At 52.0% G+C, this 19,783-nt stretch overlaps 2 protein-coding genes across 9 annotated transcripts in view; one reads left to right on the forward strand and one right to left on the reverse strand.

Annotated features, from left to right (window-relative positions):
- Nucleotides 1-19,783, forward strand: part of LOC120868631 (BLCAP apoptosis inducing factor) — a 35,683-nt gene that overhangs the window by 955 nt on the left and 14,945 nt on the right. For 2 of the 7 annotated variants that reach the window (XR_005722269.1, XR_005722268.1), the window contains exons 2-4: nt 1,491-4,002; nt 4,871-7,405; nt 12,546-19,388. Coding sequence is in view for 2 of the 7 variants with exons in the window: in XM_040247341.1 (XP_040103275.1) it covers nt 12,722-12,985 (264 nt within the window). In the remaining 5 variants the exon portion in view is untranslated. Of the gene's footprint in view, nt 1-1,490; nt 4,003-4,870; nt 7,406-11,513; nt 11,835-12,545; nt 19,389-19,783 lie in introns of those variants that run through there. The other 5 variants (XR_005722272.1, XR_005722271.1, XM_040247341.1 and 2 more) reach the window with 5 other exon arrangements.
- NNAT (neuronatin) lies at nt 8,332-11,020 on the reverse strand. 2 transcript variants are annotated; one of them, XM_040247340.1, is made up of 3 exons: nt 10,550-10,741; nt 9,558-9,638; nt 8,332-9,332 (listed from the first exon to the last, which is right to left on the reverse strand). In XM_040247340.1, the coding sequence occupies exons 1-3, from the start codon at nt 10,619-10,621 to the stop codon at nt 9,240-9,242; spliced, it is 246 nt and encodes an 81-aa protein (XP_040103274.1). In that variant the 5' UTR covers nt 10,622-10,741; the 3' UTR covers nt 8,332-9,239. The 2 variants fall into 2 exon arrangements, with proteins under 2 accessions (XP_040103274.1, XP_040103273.1); XM_040247339.1 differs by lacking the exon at nt 9,558-9,638 and having other exon boundaries at nt 10,550-11,020.

Here is a 19,783-nt window from a genome sequence, read left to right on the forward strand (position 1 = left end):
GCTCCTCTCCCATCTCTATGCCCTCCTCTGACCCAGGTGACTACTATTCTGATTTTTAGAACCGTAGATCAGTTTTGCCTGCCCTTGAACTTCCTGTGAATGGAATCATACATAATGTATTGTTTTGCGTCTGGATTCTTTCAATCCACATACTCTACATGACTATAATCTATACGGTCATGAGTCAGCAATTCGTTCTTTTTTTTTCTTATGCTATGCCACTCGGTTTGTAGGATTTCAGTTCCCCCACCAGGGACTGAACCCAGGCCACAGCAGTAAAAGCCCAGATTCCCAATCACTAGGGCACCAGGGGACTTCCAACAATTTGTGCTTTTTTATATATAAACATAGTATTCCATTGGATGGACACGCCATAATTTGTTTATCCATTCTTCTGTTTATGAACACTGGGTTATGTCCACTTTGAGCTATGAATAAATCTGCTATGAAAACCCTTGCACAAGGGACTTTCCTGGCAGTACAGCGGTTAAGAATCTGCCTTGCAATGCAGGGGATTTGGGCTCCATCCCTGGTGGTGGAATTAAGAGTCCCATGTGCCACAGAGCAACTACTGAAGTCCAAGTACCACTAGAGTTCCTGCACTGCAAGGAAGGGTCCTGAGTGATGCAAAGAAGATTTCCGCGTGCCGCAACTAAGAGCTGGCACAACCAAATAAATATTTTTCTAAATCCTTGCACAAGTTTCTTTGTAATAAGCACTCATTTGTCTTGGAATGAAAAGCAAGGAGTGGAAATTCTAGGTCATAGCATAGGTGTCTGCTTACATTCAGCAGAAACTGCCAGTATTCTGAAGAGATTGTACCAATTTCCTCTCTCACAGGCAGTGGGCAAGAATTTCGGTTGCTCCACACCCTTGCCAATGCTTAGCCTTTCTCTTTTCTAAACAAGAGTTTCCACTGTGAGACTCCTCTTTTCCTCCAGTGTTGGATATTGGGTGCGCCTGGCATGAGTACATAGATCCCTCAGTCCAGAGGCAGCAAGACAGAAGTCACATCTAGTTTGAGTCTTACCTCCGGGGGAATGGTCATCTCCTTGATGTGGATGGGACTCCAGGATCTGGGGTGGCCATTTTATGACCGTGAGTATGAAACCAACATGAGGACAGCGGGGCAGACCTGGAATGGACCTGAGAGATGGAATATCCGTAAGGACATGGCCAAGCCATTCAATTAATCTACCACTGAGTGGCGGGGTACTTATTTTTTTAAGCCAAGTGAATTAGGGTCTTTTGTTTGGAACTAGAATCATAAAGGATACAGTCCATAAGTCCCCCTGGTAACCAAACTGAATGGTGCCATTTCCCTCCTCCACAGCAGACAGCACCACTAAACACTCCCTCCGCCCTTAAACCTTCTCTCTGGAATCCCATGCTCACCTGGTCCTCCTCATACCCCACGGGTCACTGCTTCTCAGCCTCCTTTTTTGTCTCCTCCTCCTCTGCCTACTTTTAAATCTACCTTTGTTTTCTAGGCTCTCATCCAGAACCATGACGCGTGTGCTGTGTGTCGATGCTACCAAAATATGTCTCCAGCCCAGACCCCTCTTCGGAGCCCCAGTCTCATATACAACAGCCTATTGACCTTCTCACATCCATACATGACCACTGGAAAAAACATAGCCTTGACTAGATGGACCTTTGTTGGCAAAGTAATGTCTCTGCTTTTCAATATGCTATCTAGGTTGGTCATAACTTTCCTTCCAAGGAGTAAGCGTCTTTTAATTTCATGGCGACAGATGAGATGGCTGGATGGCATCACCGACTCGATGGACGTGTTTGAGTGAACTCCGGGAGTTGGTGATGGACAGGGAGGCCTGGCGTGCTGCGATTCATGGGGTCACAAAGAGTCGGACACGACTGAGCGACTGATACTGAACTGAACTGATTGACCTTCTCAATCCAGTCATTGCCCAGGCTTTTCAAACTTGCCTTCTTAGCCAAACTTGATCTTTCCCCTCAATCTGAGCCTTCTGCAGGCTTTACTACCTTAGTCAAGCACTCTTTCATTCCTGCATACCGAGGCAAAGATGGAGGTATCGTCACTGATGCCTCAACAATCACCCACATCCCATCTGAGATTCTTTGCATCTCCACCTCCCCAAGCCACGACCTTGCCAGGGTCACAGGTTGGCATCTGGAAACCTTCAGCAGCCTTCTACCTGGTCTCCCCACACCCACTGGCAAGTGTTTTCTGAGCCATGAAGCCAGGGTGGCCTTTCAGAAACCCAGACCTGGTATGATTCCCGTGATGCAAACGGTTCTCCTTACTCTCAAGATAAAAATCCAAATTCATTAGGTAGCACTATCTGCCCTACTTGCTCATTCCTCACCCTCACTGGCTCCTTCCCTCCTCCACAACATCTAGAACAAGTGGTTCTTTCTGCCTAGAACATTTCCCCTCTCAGTCTTGCCCCAAACAACTCAACTATCCTTGGTTTTTTAGCCTAAATGCCAGCTTCCCAAGGAGAGTCCACCCTCACTCTTCACCCTACATTTGTTGTTGTTGTTCAGTTGCTCCTTGTGTCCAATTGCAACCCCATGGACTGCAGCCCACCAGGCTCCTCAGTCCATGGGATTTCCCAAGCAGGAATACCTGAGCTGGTTGCCATTTCCTTCTCCCTCTCAGGGATCTTCCTGATCCAGGGATTGCATCTCTTGCATCTTCTGCATGGGCAGGCAGATTCTTTACCACTGAGCCACCTGGGAAGCCCTCACCCTACATTAGGGCTCCATTAATTTTTCATAACACTCTTCACCCCTCCCCCAGCACTTCCCATCATCCATAATTATATATTGATTTGATTAAAAGTATTAAGTGATCATTTTGATGTTTTAAAATTTTGACATATAGTTGATTTACAATGTTGTGGTAATTTATGCTGTACAGCAAAGTGACTCAGTTATACACATATATATACAGTTCTTTTCATATTCCTTTCCATTATGGTTTATCATAGAATACTGAATACAGTTCCCTGTGCTATACAGATCTTATTTATCCATTCTATATGTTGCATCTGCTAATCCCAGGTTCCAAATCCATCCTCCTCCCCCCAACCACAAGTCTGTTCTCTATGTCTGCGCGTCGGCTTCGTAGATTTGTTCATTTGTGTCATAGCTTAGATTCCACACGTAAGTAATTTGATGACCAGTTTCCCACCTTACCCCAATTTTTCCCCCACTAGCGGGGCAGCGTTTTGAGTTAAAACAGCGCCTATGTCACTCTCCATTCTATCCTCTTGCCTTTAGCACTGCACTTACATAGTAAGTGCTCAAGGAATGTGTTATAATTAGCTAATAGATGGATACATTGAGTCATTTAATTCCTATAACAACCCTGTTATGTAGGTATCCAATCAAACTTGGGGAACCGAAGAGTCAAGGCAAGTAGCAAAGTACAGCACAAGGGGAAGTTAGGTCCTGACTCAAGTCAAATCGTAAATTCTGAGCCGGAATATTTCCGCTCCTGACCGCTGGCCTTGGTAAAGGGGCCGGGGAGGAGGCCGACTTAAGGGTTTCCCCGCAGAACACGGGTCATCCCCAAGAGTGGAAGTGCTCACCTACGGAGACTGGGGTACACCCACTCCGCTCCCCGAGGGTAAAGGTCACAATCTACTGCATATGCATGAGGGGACCAAGGGAGCTGTGACTCGGGGCTGTTCAGGACGCGCCTGATCAAAAACTCTTCGGATTTGAACAGTCCAGAGCCCGCAGATTTCGGGACACTAATAAAAATCTTCAAATGGTCATCTATGCAAATGTTAGGAGCGTATGAGGCCAGGGCGAGCCGCCAGAATTTAGGTCGCTGGATCAGGCGTCTGCTGTAGGCAGCCCGATTCCAGGAGGGGTCCTCGACCGGCTCGACTAGAAGACGAAGGGGGCGGCTCCCCGCCTTCCTGCGGCGTCGGTGGCGAGCTGAGGTGGGAGAGGGTCGCGGCAGCGAAGGCGACAGCAGTGGCGGCGGCGCTATGGCGGGTCTCGCAGGTACCGTGGCGTCGGCCTCCGGGGGGCGGGATGAGAGGCCCTCATGCGACCGCGCCGCCATGTTGTCCCTTCGGGGTCACCTTAAGGCGTCGTCCGGTCCCTCTCTGGGGTTTTCCTTCCGCGCACCCTGGGGGCCGCCCCTGTCCGGTGTCACGTGATCGCGCTGTTTGGCCTCCGGGCCGAGCCTTGTGGGGGCGGGGGAGGGGGGGGGGTACTACCTTCCCGGCCCGAGGGCGGCTTCCCGGCCCGAGGGCGGCTCCCCAGCCTTCCTGGGTTCTCGTTCTGGCCTCCAAGGTCAGCGCTCGCCTGTCAGCTCCCGGGAAGGGGCAGGCAGAACCGGGGAGCGCGGGGCTGCGGGTGCGACCACTGTGTCTTCAGCCCCCGGGACCCGTGGCAGGGGGCCCGGCTTGTGAGAGATCTGTCACTCTGTCCCCGCCACTTCAGTTGCTTTTTCTTCCTCTTTTTTTTTTTTTTAAATCGGAAGGGGCATGGAGGAGAGGGGGGAGAAAAGGGTCTCCCTCCCCGGGTCCCCGCCGTGCTGTCTGGGGTGATAGGTTGACGCTCTGCTTTGGGGCGCGGGTGGTTCTTTACACCAAGTCTAGACACCCGTTCCCTTTCCTACAATATATATGGGGAGTGGCCCTCAAAGGCAGCTGGAGGAATGAAATGCCTGGCACACTAATGGCCTGGAAAGAATGGGGGATGGAGGACAGTTGATTTTTCCTTCCCCCCTTCCACAGCTTCTTTAATTTCCTTCCAGGCCTGCATGTCCCTTTGCAACGCTAAATGTTGGGGCACACTGGGGTGTATCCTAGGAAAGAAATGGTCTTTCTGTTTATAGGTATGGATCGTGTTTTATCCCTTACAGGGAACTGGTGTCTTGGGGACGGCTTCTCTTTGCCTTGCCTGACATGGTACCACCATCCCCTCAGCCTTCTGGACGGCAACACCAAAGCCAGAACCTCCCCCCACCCCCCAAAAAAGTTCCAGCTTAAGTGCTAATGCCAAGTGTTAGATCTTGTTTATTTGTTTGTTTGAAGTCAGAGACTAATTAATGTCAAGCAAAGCTGTTGAAAGATTGCGGAGCCCTGGTCGGTTTCCAGTGACCAGATCACTTCCATAACTAAAACAGGTCTTGTTAGAATTGCTGCCAATAACAGTTTAACCTTTTGTCTGTAATCTGTTGTTTCAAAGAGGAATCTTGAAGTCTGGGTTTGGTTGTGTTTTTCTGTTGTTGTTCTCTTTATCTTCGAAGCATATACATTCCATTTCAAGCCTGTCACCGTGTGATATACCAAGGACCATGTGTGGCTTGCCTCTCTGACTTCCTGTTCTGGGAATGCTCTGGAATCTGAATCCTGCTGGGGAATGGGCCCCATGGGAGGGAGAGAGGGAGAGGGGAGGTTGAGCAGGACCATAACCAGAGAAGATGGTGGCATGTCTCTGGGGCTTATAGAGGAAATCAGAGGTCACCAGGGAAAAAGAGACTGTTGTGAGACTAATGTTTTATATGTGTGTGCACGTTTAAATCTCTGGGGGTGAAACTAACTGCAAATTTAGAATCTCACTTTAGGGTGCTGGCTCCTGAGTAGGTACAAGTTTGAAAATAGTTGTCTAGCAAATGGCTTACAGCACACCTGCTCCCACCTCCAACCCACACGTAATAAGCTGTTGCTGTCCTGCAGCTGAAGCTCAAGAAACCTGTCCTTCCATCGCAATCCAGATATTCCACAGGGAGAGGTAATGGTGTCACATAGCACCCCACACCTCTTAACGGTCAGGGTACCTAAACCCCTTTGGGGTTTAACCGAAGCTGGTTAGGCTAAGAGGCTAACATCCTCTGGGGGCATTTGTCCCAAGAGCCTTGCCTGCTGTTGGGAGTCCCACTCAGCCATTCCAGTTCCTTCATAACTCATCTGCTCTATCCTTGGTCTCGTGGGGGCAAAGCGGGGGTGGTAGAGAAAATTTAAGGAAAGGGGGGTGCTGTGGACTACGGGCTTTGCCTCAAAATTGTAGTCATTTTTAACTCCTCCCATTGTTTTCTATCAGAATAAAATGTTTTAATGGTATTGCTTCTGGAAAAAAAATTTTATAAACAAGTTAGGTTTGGACCAGACTTCTAAGCACTTGAACAGGAGTGGAAAGTGAACACATTCCTTCCGTCTTCTCCAGTGGACTGTGTTTCCTCCCATAACGTGAGGGCTTGATGCGGAGCAGAAGGGCGGGGGGAGTGGACATGGCACGTTTAAGCCGCCTGTGTGAGTGCAGCCCACCAGGGCAGCCCTGGCCGGGAAGTCTGTCATCTCATCATGCCGCACTCAAAGTCCTGCCGCTGGATGGATGGAGGAAGCCCTGCAGTGGGGCTTTGCCAGGATCATCTGGGAAGCCCTGGGGCTGCCAGCAGCCTCCTGCCTTTTTAAAGGGGGGCCTACTGTGTCAAGAGCATCCAGACACTTCCATGCTGCCTCATCTCGTCTCCCTAAGCCCAGCTGCCTTATACCTGGGCCAAGACTAGAGCATCTGGGGCAGTGGGGCCATGGGGCACACCCCTTGAAGGCTCTGCGAGGAGGGGCACCCTTCATTGAGAACATGTCTTGGAATATGTTCACGGGTCTCCCGGTTGAGTGTGGAAAACCACGAATACTCCCAGTCTTGAGGCTTGCCAAGATATGGGCTTCAGAAGGGAGGTGTGGACATTGCCTACTGCTGAGTCACCCTGGGGCATGAGGAGACCTGCCCCAACCTTCAGGCTGTGGTAAGGACTGGAACCACCCAGCCCGAGCCTTGGATCGTACATCCCCACCCCAGTCCCGTTGAGTCCTGATTGCCGCTTTGATGGCAGAATGTTTCTAGCAGGTTGGGGTTCCCTGGGATCTTAGCAGTCTTTCACAGAGGGGAACTAAAGGTACGACTAGGAGCTCCCTGGGCTGACCAATGGCAAGGCTACTACCTGAACTGAGGTCTGCACCCTCCACCCCCTTAATTCTCTGACCTTGAACTCAAGTTATAGGTGCTTCTGAAGGTGCTGGTGGTTGGCCTGAGAAATGCTAGGGGCTGGATTAGGGGCGGGCAACATGAGGCTCAAGGGATTGAGGTCCTCTGTGCTCCAGAAGTGCTTGCGACAGCTGTGACTAAGGGATTTAAGGAAGTGGCAGAAAGATTTATGGCCCTCCAGCTCACTCCCTGGATGTTGACCCGGGAACAGGTGTGTGGTGACAGGAACACATAAAGCACAGACAAGGCTGAACAGGCGGCAGAGCCACTTGGTGGGGCAGTCAGCTGACCCCACGTAAAAGAAGCCCTGACTCGCTGAGGAGTGGGAGAGAGAAGTCAGGAGCTGAGCAGCCTACCCACCTACCCACCCTGGCATGATGGCAGGGGAGAGCCCAGGGTCGGGGACCTGGTAAGCACCCTTAGGAATATGGAGGCTAAGGATGGGAGAAGCAGAGAACCCAGTGATGGGGAAAGTGAGCTGGAGAGAGGTTCCTGAGGGTTGGGGAGGAGGCCCTGGGAGACTAGGCCGGCCTGGCGGGATGCCCATGTCGTGGTCCTGGTAGAGGTTATAGGGCCTGAAGGGGTGAGCTGGGCAGGGGAGAGCCACACCACACCTTTTATCCCAGGGAAGTGTGGCGTGCTGCAGTCCATAGAGTCGCAGAGTTCAGACCTGACTGAACAGCAGAACACCAGCAGTGTCCAAACCTGTGTACCCCATGCTTGTTTCCTTGGGGATGGATCCCCAAGACTTTGTGTTCTGAATTCCTGATTACCCTCTTGGTCCCTAGTACCCTCAGGGACCTAGGGCTCCTCCCACCTTTCCACTCCTCCTCCTTTCTCTCCTCCCACCTTCCGTCCTCCTCCTACCTTCCCTCCTCCTTTCCCTCCTCCCACATTTCCACTCCTCCTCCCACCTTCCCTCCACCTCCTTTCCCTCCTCCCACCTTTCCTCCACCTCCTTTCCCTCCTCCCACTTCCCCCCCTTTCCCCCTCCTTCTACCCTTCGCGTCGTCCCTTGTTTTCCCCCTCCCACCTTTCCCCTTCTCCCATCTTTTCCCCCCTCATCTTTGCCAAGGCCCCCATCCCAGGATGAGTGAAGCCCACCCCTTTGGGGAGGGATAAGTGGTCCCTTATTTCGAGACCAGAAGTGAAGATGGTTCCCCCTTTTCCTGTGGGTGGTGGGGGGTGAGGTCCTTTTTATTAGGACAGTGTTGAGATGAAACTGGGTGTGTGAAGGCTCATTCCCATTTTGTTGCCTCCCTCCACCCCAAGTAGTGTGCCCACCCAGACCAGTCTTGTATGTGTTGAAGCCACAAGAAGTGACAAGAGACAAAATTTTTGGTGCGCCTCCACCGCCCCGCAGGGTCCTGGGACACTGTGCGAGACAGGGGAGGTACTTTTTTATTTTTAGTAGAGGCGGTCCCTGTCCTCCAGGAGCTTACAATCTAGCCGGGGAGACAACTAATGCGCACTTATACAATCATTACAATTAGCGATTACCACAATATTGACCACAATTGCATGAGACCTGGGGGATTCAAGATCAGTGAGGGGCTGGGGGCTTGGAGAAGGTGTTTTGATAAAGATGGGATTCGTTTTCTTGTTCAGTAGGTCCAAATTGAGTGACACATTTCTTAGGGGTGGCAGTGAGGAAGAAAGGGGAATCGAGGGAGCAAAGGCAGCAAGGCTGGAATGCACATGCCATAGGCAAAGGACAGCGAGGGCCCTGCTCTGCTTCTTAACCCTCCCCCCTCACCCTCTGCCCTCCAGTCCTGCCACACAGGCACAGAGTTGCTGCTCGTCTGCTGCACCGAGATTCAGGGCTTCGGCTGGTGATGTTGGAATGTTCATTCTGCTGGCTGGTGTAGTTGTCTGGATCTCTGTGGTGCCGCCTGCTGGCATGGCCATGGCTGCGGGGCTGGGATGGCGCTGTCCCGACTTGGTCCAGATCTGAATGCGTTGCCTGTGCCCAGATCTCAGGAGTCTGCTCCCCCCGAGCCCCCCTCCTCCCTCTAGGCCACCCGCAGTGGGAGGGGTGCAAAGGGATGGGGAAGGGATCTCGTGTTGTCATTGTCGGTGCTGCTTCTCCGGGGGCCTACCAGCCCCTCACTGACCTTGGCAAGTGCTCCTCTGGCGAGAGGGCACAGGGGACGCCCCATTCCTGCGCGGCGCTGGCTCCCGTGCTGATGGAATGGCACAGGAGCACCTGGTGACGCGGCCGCCCAGGGGAGGGGGCTGGAGCCTCAGTTGGGGGCCCGCTGGCGGCGCTCTCCCAGCACGTGCCGTCCGGTTCTCGACACCGTGTATGCCAGCTTCTGCAGGGAGTACCTGAACACCTGTGGCGAGTGAGAGACCCAGGACCTGCCCTTAGAGGCGGGCACCCGCAGTGTCTGCAGCGCTGCCGGGCCCGCCCCCGCCCCGCCCCCTGCCCCGCCCGCCTGTCCAATGAGGAGAGGCGGGTGCGGGCGCAGCTTGTCCACGAGTCAGGGCAGCTGGAGCTTTTCCAACTGTGCTGAAGGCTGCATGGCCGCAAGCTGATTGGACCCACAACTTAGGTATACCTCACTTCTCGCAATGGGCTGTGTCCCTGGAGGATTTCGAAAAGCGAATCCTACCCAGTAAATGCAGCATTCCAGGAACACCTTGAAGGAAATATGCGATTCCTTTGGCAAAGGATTCCTTTAGCAGGGAATTCTTCCTCCAAGGGGTGCTTTTAGGGTAGATGATTTTATGTACAAAGCGCTTTCTTCTGATATATTTCTTTTTACACAAAGCAATTTCACTATTTTTAAATAAAGCGAACTGTCCTTTTTCGGAAGCACTTTTTTCCTATTTTTTCTGCAAAGAACCTTTTCCTCTAATTGCTTTCTTCAAAGCGCTTTTATTGATTCATAATTTCTGTTAGATCCTTTGTCTGATTTTTTTCTGCAGTCCGTTTTTTTATCTAATGTATTTTTTTCTGCCAAGTGCTTTTGTCTGATTCTTCCTGCAATGCGCGATTTCTCTAATTCATTTTTTCCCGCGAATTTTTCTGATTTGTTGTATTGGTAGCTTTTGCAAAGTGCTGGGTTTTTTCCCCTGAGAAATGTATTTTTCTAACTTATTTTTTGTCCCACCCCCACAAATCCTGTATTTTCTAAAGGAAAATTTTTCCGCAATGCGCAATTTTTTTAAGGCAGAAAAATTTTACTATGTGAGCGGTAAAGTCTCTCTTTGCAAAACAGAAGTGCCCCGCCTCCCTCCTGGGGTCGAATCTGGTGTAGCGGGATTTTCTTACCACGTTGGTCGCTAAGAGCCTCGGCGATCATCAGCGGCAGGCGCCCGCCGCGCCCCAACTCTTTGTTCCCGAGCGGGCGCACTGGGAAGGGTCTACGCAAGGAGGAGGGCGCAGGGAACGGGCGGGGGCGTGCAGTGCCGCCCGCGGCACTTGGGCGGGCGAGGATCGCGGCAGTTGGGGCAGGACGGGTTGGGATGCGGCAACTGCAACGCGGGCTTGCCGGTTCTGGGGACGCGCATCGGGACCCTCTCCCACCCAGAACCCGAGCACGCTTACCTGCAGCAGCACGCGGAAAATGTACCAGCCGATGATGAGCAATTCAGCCGACGCTGCCGCCACTGCCGCCATGGTTCCGAGACTGGTGGGTGGGTGGTTGAGAGCGAGTGCTGCTGGTTCCGAGGTCCGCTGGCCTCTCGGAGTCCGCTGTTGGGCGCACTGCCGCAACCGCGGTGGCCGCGCCTTAAGTATCTGCCCGCTGCCCAAGTGCGCATGCGCGCTTGGGCGGGGGTCCGTGAGGAGGGGTAGCTGGGGGCGCTCCTCATTCGTCAGAAGAGGAAAAAAAATAATCCGTCTGCTCTTTCCACATCGACCCCCGCCTCCTGAGTTCATCTTCGCCCCTTTCCAGAAGATTCCGCTGTGCCCGCTCTTTGAATTTTAATTTAAAATGGGAAATGTAACTCTGAGTTGGTGCATAGGGTGAAAGTAGAGGCGCGCGCTTCTTGGTAGCGGAACCCCTCTCTCTGACCCCAAGCCTGCAGATTCGAGCCCAGTGTCCGATGCTGCTCTATATCGCACCTGGGGCTCAGGTGGAAAATCAAGGGGACCTAAGTTAGAGAGGGATCATCTGCCCTGCGGAGCAAAAACAGGTGCCCCTTCTAGAAGCCTTGACTTCACAGGTCCCCTGCTCAGTATTCTAATACTCAATGTGTTAGAAGCCCACGTCCTCTGCTTTGCAGGAGTCCCTGCGCGCGGAACCTTTCGGGGATTCCTCACATCCCGCTTCTTACGGCTGTTAGATCTGCAGCCGTGGCAGTTGTAGGGAGCTGAGCCAGGACACTGAGCCCTAGGTGGAAGAGCGATAGTCACCGGGTGTCTGCCTTGTAGAATGGGAAGTGGCCGGGATGGCGCCTTTGTGTGCGTGGAAGGGATGGGATGAGCTCTCCAAAGTAGTCGTCTGAAGGCGCTCTGGGATAGTTTTCTGCTAGATGAGTTATTTCAACCTCTGCGCCCCTACCCCCAGGCCCTGGTAGGTCTTCCTCAGCCCGCGAGGTTCTTTGTACCCGTTAGGCTGGACGCCTGGAGTTCGGAGCGGGGTTTTGCTACAGCCACTGGAGGGTCGTGGCTACTGCGGTTCGGATAGCAGGCGCGGCACGAAGACTGGATCGCGGTCTGCGAGCGCGGCCCTGGCGTACCAGTGGCCCGCCGCTCAAGCGCACTTCTCTCCAGCGACTGCCTGGCACAGGCGCCAACTGGCATTTGCCCCAATATGGATAGACAATTAATTCTGATTAAAATCGCATGGAGGGCAAGTTCTATACAGTGCCGGCGGCAGATGGAGAGCGTAAGTGAACTTGGGCTAGTGGTCATGTTGGATGAAGCAGAAGGGTGATTTTTTTTTTTTTTTCCTATTTTGACTTTCGAAGAAGTTGGCAGATTTTGGCAGAATGACACTGGATTATTTGAGAGAGCCAAGCTCATTCTGGGCTGCCATCTTAAAGCAAAATATTTGGAGATGCTGCGGCAGCTTCACAGAGCTTGCGAGGAACCATTGCCTGCAATCTGCCGCCGGCGGTGCGCCGCTACTTTACACCAAGCACCTGCTGTGAAAGAGACCACAGGCAGAATCCTTTTCTTATTCCGCGGGGGCACAGCACGGAGCCCATGGCCGTCCGGTGGCAACCACAGGGCGGTATTGTGAGGTCTGGGCCCCTTGAGGACGGGCCGCAGCCCCAGGAGGCGATACATGATCTCTGCTGGGCAGGGCCCAGGCAAAGCCAGTCCACTGTGCCGGACCTGCCTAGAGCCCTCTGGCCGAGCCCCCCTCCTCCACCCGCCAGAAGGGGAGACCGCCAGGACGCTTCTTCAAAGGGTGACTTGGAGAAGAGTAGACTTCCATGGGAGGGCAGGGAGGAAAGGGCATTCACATTTGCTGTTGTTAACCATGATCCATTTTTCCAAATAAGTATACATTCTGTTCCTGTTTTTTTTTTTTTTGTCTGTTTGTCTGTCTGTCTGTTTTGTGTCTGTCTATTGTGTTGACTTTTCTCTTCAGGATCCCTGCTGCCTTGGTGATCCCGGGCTGACAGCCAGAGAGCACAGCGGCTCAGCTCCTGGAGAGCGAGGGTTGAAGAAAGCAGAGGGCAGCCGCCCGCGCCCGCTAGCTCCTATTAGGTCGGTTCCTGCAGCGGTGCCCGGTGGCCTTGGCGAAGGCCCTGTCCGGCAGAGATCATGTATTGCCTCCAGTGGCTGCTGCCCGTCCTCCTCATCCCCAAGCCCCTCAACCCCGCCCTGTGGTTCAGCCACTCCATGTTCATGGGCTTCTACCTGCTCAGCTTCCTCCTGGAGCGGAAGCCTTGCACAATTTGTGCCTTGGTTTTCCTGGCAGCCTTGTTCCTCATCTGCTATAGCTGCTGGGGAAACTGTTTCCTGTACCATTGCTCCGATTCCCCGCTTCCAGAATCGGCGCACGACCCCGGCGTCGTGGGCACCTAACAGTCAGCCCAGTTAGCTTTCCAAGGAAGCAGAAGACGGGAGGGGAGGCATTGACATAGGTCATAAAGCATTGGAGTTTCAAATCCCGCAGTCCTGCGGGTGCCACATTCCTAATGGCGCCTTTTTGGCCTGTGATGTTTTATCCTTATAATGTGAATAATGGGCACTGACCGGTGCTTTTATTGTAGAGTCCTGTAGTCATGGGTGGTCTTGTGGTTGTGTGTGTTCTGTCCCCATCTTGGCCCCCGGCTGGCAGGATGGCCACCCCCCTCGCCGCATTCCCGCGAGGCATCTGCACCCATCCTGGTCAACTGCCCCAGCATGACCGGGGCAGATAAAATGCCAGTCTCATTGTCGCCTCTGTCCTTCCTTCTGAGTGTTACTGACTCCTCCGTCCCTCTCTTGGCTTCCTGTAAGTTCTCTTTACCCCTTTCCTTTTTTGGGGAGCACCTGTTCAAGACAGGGCTCGTTTTTGCACTTATCTCGAATATAAAGAGATTGCTGACGCCCGAGAGCCTCGCTTTTTCATCTTTCTTTCCCGGCCGACAGGCTGGACAGCACTGTGTCTCGCCTGCTGGCCACAGATCTTCAGTATTTTCCCCACTTCATTTTGAAGGAAGAAGTAACAGATAACATGTTGCTCTTTCATCCAGGGGTCTGGGCTCCTGCTCAGCCACCCAGCTTCGCTTCCTTTGCCCTTCCTCCTGCCTTTTCAACTGTCGTGAGGAGGGGGCCCTCATTGTTTCTCCCATGCATGCGCTGCAGGATTGATATGCAGGGTGTTTATGTAGATCTAGCAGTCCCCAGCCGAGTGAATGGGAGCGTACTTGTGTGTTTCATAACAGCCAGGATCCCCTCGATAGGTGTTTGGATATTTTTTGGTGTGGTGTGCTGTGCGTGCTGCGTGTGTGTTTACGTACCTGTACAAGTACATGTTGTAAATCCCTTATAAAGAAGCTTTATCGAACGTATTCTGATTTTGAGGTGTCACAATAGGTAGCTCATAGGTGCCGCTACAGTGTGTATTTAGCATGGGGATTGCAGAGTGACCAGCACACTGGACTCCGAGGTGGTTCAGACGAGACAGAGGCGAGCAATGGCCATCGCCCTCGTGCCAGGAGTTTCTCCGGTCCTGCGCGTGTATAGACTGTACCTTACGAAGAATACACAGGAAGACTTGTGACTGTCACTTGCTCTTTTCTTTTTTCTGCGCTTCAGTAAAAGTGTCAGCAAACGAGACTGTCTCCTGGCCCCTGCCCACTGGGGATCAGCATGGTTGTCCCTCCAATCTAAAGCATCCATCTTTCTCTTGCCTGAAGTGGGAGGGAGATGGGCCAGGCAGAGGACAGAACTGGAGGCAGTCCATTTAGGGAACGGGACCTCAAGGCCACACTTGTGGGACATTTGGACTGCTATTCTGGGGCTTTTATTTCTGGTGTGTTCGTTGCACAGCTGTTTGAAATGTTTAATAAAGCTTTATAAACTTTACTCTGTGGTTTTATGTGGCTGCAGTCCGTTTGGGTCGTGGTATTGGATTTCTGAGTTGGTGGGGGGCAGAGAGGGTAGTATGGAGGGGCAGAGTCCTTGGCGCCAGAGTACCTTAGCCTGAAAATTCGATCTGCTCTCTGGAGAGCAGATGGTGGGGTTGGGGGCGGGGGAGCAGAGGGCAGGCCAGGCGGTGAACAGGAGGGAGCCTGAAAGTTTTCAGAGAGGAGACATGTGCGTTTCTCAGCTCCCATGGCTTCTCGCCTGAAACTGTTTCCCTCCATAGGAGATCGGAGTAACCGATCCCTTGACAAACAACTTAAGACAGCTGGAGCTCTAATCATCAAGGATTTTTATGGTGCTGCTTTTGAAGTAAAAATAAAGTGAAACCCCTTTCGGCATTTCAAGTGGAAAAATAAATAAGGCCGGCCAGCCACGCAGGGGGCTCTGGGCGATGGCTGGAAGCGCGGTTCTGTGCTGTCGATGTGCACGTGTTCCCGTGGCCGTGACCTTTGAGACAAAGCCGGGTGCCTTGCCAGGGCCCCATGCTGGGTGTCCACCTCTCCATCTTGTCTCCTTCTAGAAAACATAACAGGAGCACTGCCTGTCCAAGGCACAGGACTATTGTGAGAGTTTATTGTGAAAGAACTTGGGTCGTTTTACCTAGATTACTAATTTATTGCTCTAAAGTACTGTGTAGTTTTATCCTGCCCTTTTCAATTTCCCCATTGTCTGTTTATCTCTTTTTCATTCCTACCGTGGGCCTATCAGCGCTTTCTCTTTTCTTGGTCAAAACTTGCCAAAGATTTGTTCATTTTAAAGGTATTTTGAGAGAACCAAACTTATTGATTACATCTGCTGGGTGTTTTGCTTTCTGATGCTTCTGTTTTTCTCCCTGCATTCTTTTTTTTCTTCTTCTGGGTTTCTGGATGTATTTTGTGATTCAACAAAGTCTTGTCAAGCTGAGGAGTCCTACAAGGGGAAGGGATGGTTTGTTCAGCAAACACTGAGTCCCTGTCCTGGGCTTGCTGGGGATTTCAGGGCCAAGACCTGGGCCTGACTCTCCTGGAGCTCATGACTCCTAGCCTAGTGGGAAGACTTAAGAAAACAGACAACTGCAAATTCCAAAAACAAAACAAACAAGCAAAAAAGGCTTTTGTGACCATGCTCTCCCATGGAGACACCTGGATGATAAATGAAGCCAAGATTATTGCTTATTTTGCTCTCCTCTAGAAAGCAGCTTTCTGTCATAGGTCAGGCTCACTAAAGAGTCACAAACAGGCCTCTCTCTGAAAGATGTGTGGCCTTTTCCATCAGGGAGCCTGCAGGCCGCCCCTCCCCAAGGTGACTGCCAGATCAGCATTCTGTCTGTCCAGCACTGCTCTCCATCTTACCGCGGCAGCACCCAGCCCCTCCTCCTGAAATGCCTTTCAGGAAAATGAGAATGAGATGCCTCTCCTGCAAAAGAGCAGGGTACGAGGTATTAGAAAACCACACCTGGCAATTCTGGTGGTCTCTGTGGCTCCTAGTGTGAAATGACTGGTACCTGGTAACCACAGGATTTCATGAGGCCTTGGTCTGGGCTTTTGTAGGAGCTGGTCCATGCCCTTGTCTGGCCCTCAGTTTCCTTATAGGTAAAATGTGGTTTTTGGAGCAAACACAGTCTTCCTACCCCTAACATACAGGGAATCCTTTCTCCTAGGATCTTTGTGTCCTCCTGGATGCACTTAAGGAAGGTGACTGAGCTCTGGGAAGGTGGTATTGCCCTTGCAGGGCAGCCTGCATATGCTTTATGATTTAAGGATCATACCACGTTAGCCCAGGAGGCCTCTGTCAGGAAGCCTTCCTGGACTTCTTCCCTCTCCTGAGAGATCCCCTTGCCCAGGTGACTTCACTCAGCCCTCTGTTGAGTGCTAATGTTCATGCAGACTTCCTCAATGACTGGGTTTCCCCCCACCTCTCGGGGTCTTGAGTTGTTATTCAAGCCAAGGTACTTAAGCCTTATGGAATCCTCTAGGGGACTAGGCCTTGGGGCCACACAGTGGACAAGGTGGATCGTCTCTGTCATCAGGGAGTCATCTGGGCTAAAGGGAATGACGTTGGGTGGATAATCCCACAGATAAGATATAACAAGCGCCCTAAATGGAGAGGACCTGGTGAGGTTCAGGCTGTGGCCCGAAGCCAGTGTGAGTACTGGAGCCGTGAGATAATAAAGGAGATGTTATTTTTCACTGTCTAATCAAAGCATCTCTGGCTTATAGCTAAAGAGACTGCCTGGGCTGAAAGTAACAGGAAGGACCATCAGGATCTGGCTGCCCTGGAGGGCAATGTTGGGAGAGAGTGAGAGGGTCTAAGGTTGACATGTTGGTGGCAGGCCCACAGACTCAGTCCTGAGTGAGAGGCTTTCAGTTTCCAGCTGATGGAACCATCACAGATAAGGGTGAGCTGGGGATAGGGGGTGACCCAATCACAGCAGCATTTAACTTAAGATGGGATTTTTTTCAGTTGGGAACACAATAGCATTTGTGCAGTGAAAGCAACAGGATTGGCAGGAAGGCCCCTGCCCTTTCTAGATCATCACAAATGGGGAGAAGTGGATCCAAGGAGCCATGATGGATGAGGGAGACAAGGCAGGGAAGAAAGCAGGCTGGGGAGGGAAGACAGAGAAAGAGGATAGACTCCCATTGAATAGCTGCAGGAAACCACCAGGGAGGGGTCGCTCTTGCGTTCAGTCAGCGGGCCAAGCCAGAACCCTGGCTCCTGGCATCTAGAGCAGAGCTCACCCTCAGTCCCAACCCCCTCCCCCACCTCACCCCCAAGGGGAGAAAGGGTCACTGCTCTGGAAAGAAGGAAGAAATAAGCAGTGCTATCCTTGGCAAACAAGGGAAGGTGATCCTGACTAAAAGCCAGAAGAGGGGCAGAGTTTGGTCTGCCAGGTTCAGGGAGAGAAGTCCATATCTTGAGAAAAACTTGGGTTATAGAGTGTTCTTGAGGTAAAAGGGAGTAGCTGGCTGAGAGCTTGAAGGTTTCAGACAGAAGCCCTGGGTCTCCCTTTCAGCTGTCAGGTCTTGGTGGGGTGAACTTGGGGAACAACTCAGGACTGACAAACGTGAGAGACGAGGTTTTGGGGAGCCTAGACCCTATGCCCCCGCCTCTGTGACCATATGTCCCTAAGCCTCAGTTTCCTCACCTGTAAAACGGAGATCGTAGCACCCACTGGAGCTTGGCTCAAGGCTGAGTCTTCACACATGTTCTCGCCTCTCTTCTGTGCCCCCACTGCCCTCCACCGACCCTAGCTTCTTAGGGATGCGATCTGATCATCCAGCTCTCCCGCTCATACTTTACTACAGGGAGTATTTGCCAGGCCCTGTACCAAACCCAGAACCTGAGAAGGCCGTGCGCTGCTTGAGGAGCTCAGCAGGAGGGAGGGCTCCGAGGCAGTCCTGTAGGCGCATAATTACAGTGCCGGTTGTCAGGGCTGCATGGAGTTAGGGAGAGACCTCATTTGGGAGGCCATATGTCAGCACCTCTACAAGAATTCCCTTAATTATTTTTTTACAAGCCCCGAAATGACAGTATCCTAAAATGGAGAGGAACACCTAGACAGTGCTTTTTCCTGAGAGGCCAGAGTCCTGTTTGGCCACTAGCTTGCCCAGGACCATCCAGGGATTTTTGCCTCTTGGAGAGAAATCCCTGCCTGTACGGCCGGCTCCTCACGAGGGACCCGGATGTTCGAGAGTGCCGCGTCAGATACGGGTGAACATGAACCTTCTCCATGGCTGGCCATTTGAGCAGTTCTGGCCTCTCACCTCTCTTCCTGGCAGCTTGTGGAGTGTCTCCACAGGGAGGCCTCACCACTTTTTCCAAACCTGAACGCTGCCCCTCCCCGCTTCACACTGCCAGTGGCAGGAAGCTGAGGCCGTGGGCCCATTCCGACCCTCTTCCAGTGTGACCCTGCCCTCCTCCTCCAGGCCCATTTCCCCATCTGTTCACCAAAGAGGGGCTGACCCAGGAAGCCATCCACATTTCCAAAGCCTTCTGAGAAATATCAGTGAACTTTATCCTTATTACTTCAGTCTGAGAGATCTTGATTGAGAGAAAGTGTGTTAAAGCAAGCATTTAATCATACTTTTTGCATTAAAGAATAAACTTCACACCTCTTGGGTGCAGAAGTAAGTGTCAGGAGTCTTAGAGTCAAAGCAGACTTGGAAGGGCCTCTGAGGGAGGAAGACAAGCACAGCCCTTCAGTGGTTCCCTGTCACTTGTGGTCCTGACTCCTAAGCTTGGCCGTCCAAGCCCTGCACAACCCTTGAGGATAGGGGCTTGAACTTTGTTCCCTGACCAGGCATGGCATAGTCTGCTAGTTGGCTTGCCGGCGGGTGGATGGCTCAATCAGTCACTCTCTAGACTCCCTAAGGAATGAAGAGGGCCGGTCTTTCTTAGAAGTGAAAGAATTCAGTTTACCTCCCAAGTCTACTCTTGGCAACTCTGAAGTGACAATATTTTCCAGCCTCCAGACTAATACTTTACACATAGATATCACAGACACTAACATGTCACAAAAGATACGTGAAAAGAACCTCTTGAAAGGCTCGATAGCCTGGTATCCTTCCTTCAGCAACAGGTGGCTGTGAGTCACCTCCCCTCACTGGGCCTCAATTTCCCTATTTGTAAAATGAGGCATTTGGGCTAGATAACCCTTGAGTTCCTTTCTAGCTCTGGCATCGCCCTCAGATGCCCTAGTTCCTAGAGCAGTCATTCGACAGGGGTCATGGTGACTCCAGGATCTGGGTCAAGTCCACACCTTGGAGCATGGCAGAATCGTGGCAATGGCTGCAGCCCCCAGAAGATGAGCCAGGCAGGAACTGGCTGAGAGATTTTTCTGCTGATGGTGAAATGTCCTGGCGAGTCTGTGCAGGTAGGTTGATGCAGGTGAGGGGAGGGCTTGGGCTCTCCCACCCTTGTGGTCCCTGAGTAATGTTTCCTTGCAGAGTCAGAAGCTATCCAAGACTGTTGGGTACCAGCTAGATTCAGCCACTCGTATTGGCAAAGTGGATGAACCATCTTTCCACACACTGTCCTGGCCAGACTTCCAGAAAGGTTTTTTGCTGCTACCCCTTAAATGCTTTCCTGCATTTGATTGTCACTGTGTCTGGAGTCATACCTTCCGATAGCCTTTTGGTTCCCTGTCTAGGTGGCATATTCTCTGAGGATATTGTGGTCCTGATGCCATCATCAGCCAGGAATAACTTAGCTTAGTGTCAGAGCCACAAGGGGAAGACTTGTCCAAAGTTGGAGCTCTGACTATTGAAA

The sequence above is a fragment of the Oryx dammah genome, unplaced genomic scaffold, assembly GCF_014754425.2.
Source record: "Oryx dammah isolate SB20612 unplaced genomic scaffold, SCBI_Odam_1.1 HiC_scaffold_10, whole genome shotgun sequence".
NCBI lineage: Eukaryota > Metazoa > Chordata > Mammalia > Artiodactyla > Bovidae > Oryx > Oryx dammah.

What these genes read in the sequence shown, in the direction of transcription:
- NNAT (XM_040247339.1), bottom strand. Translation starts at nt 10,882, where the DNA reads ATGAACTCAGGAGGCGGGGGTCGATGTGGAAAGAGCAGACGGATTATT. An exon ending in TTTTCCGCGTGCTGCTGCAG is followed by an intron (nt 9,333 to 10,549) that starts GTAAGCGTGCTC and finishes CACTCGCCACAG; the next exon opens with GTGTTCAGGTACTCCCTGCA.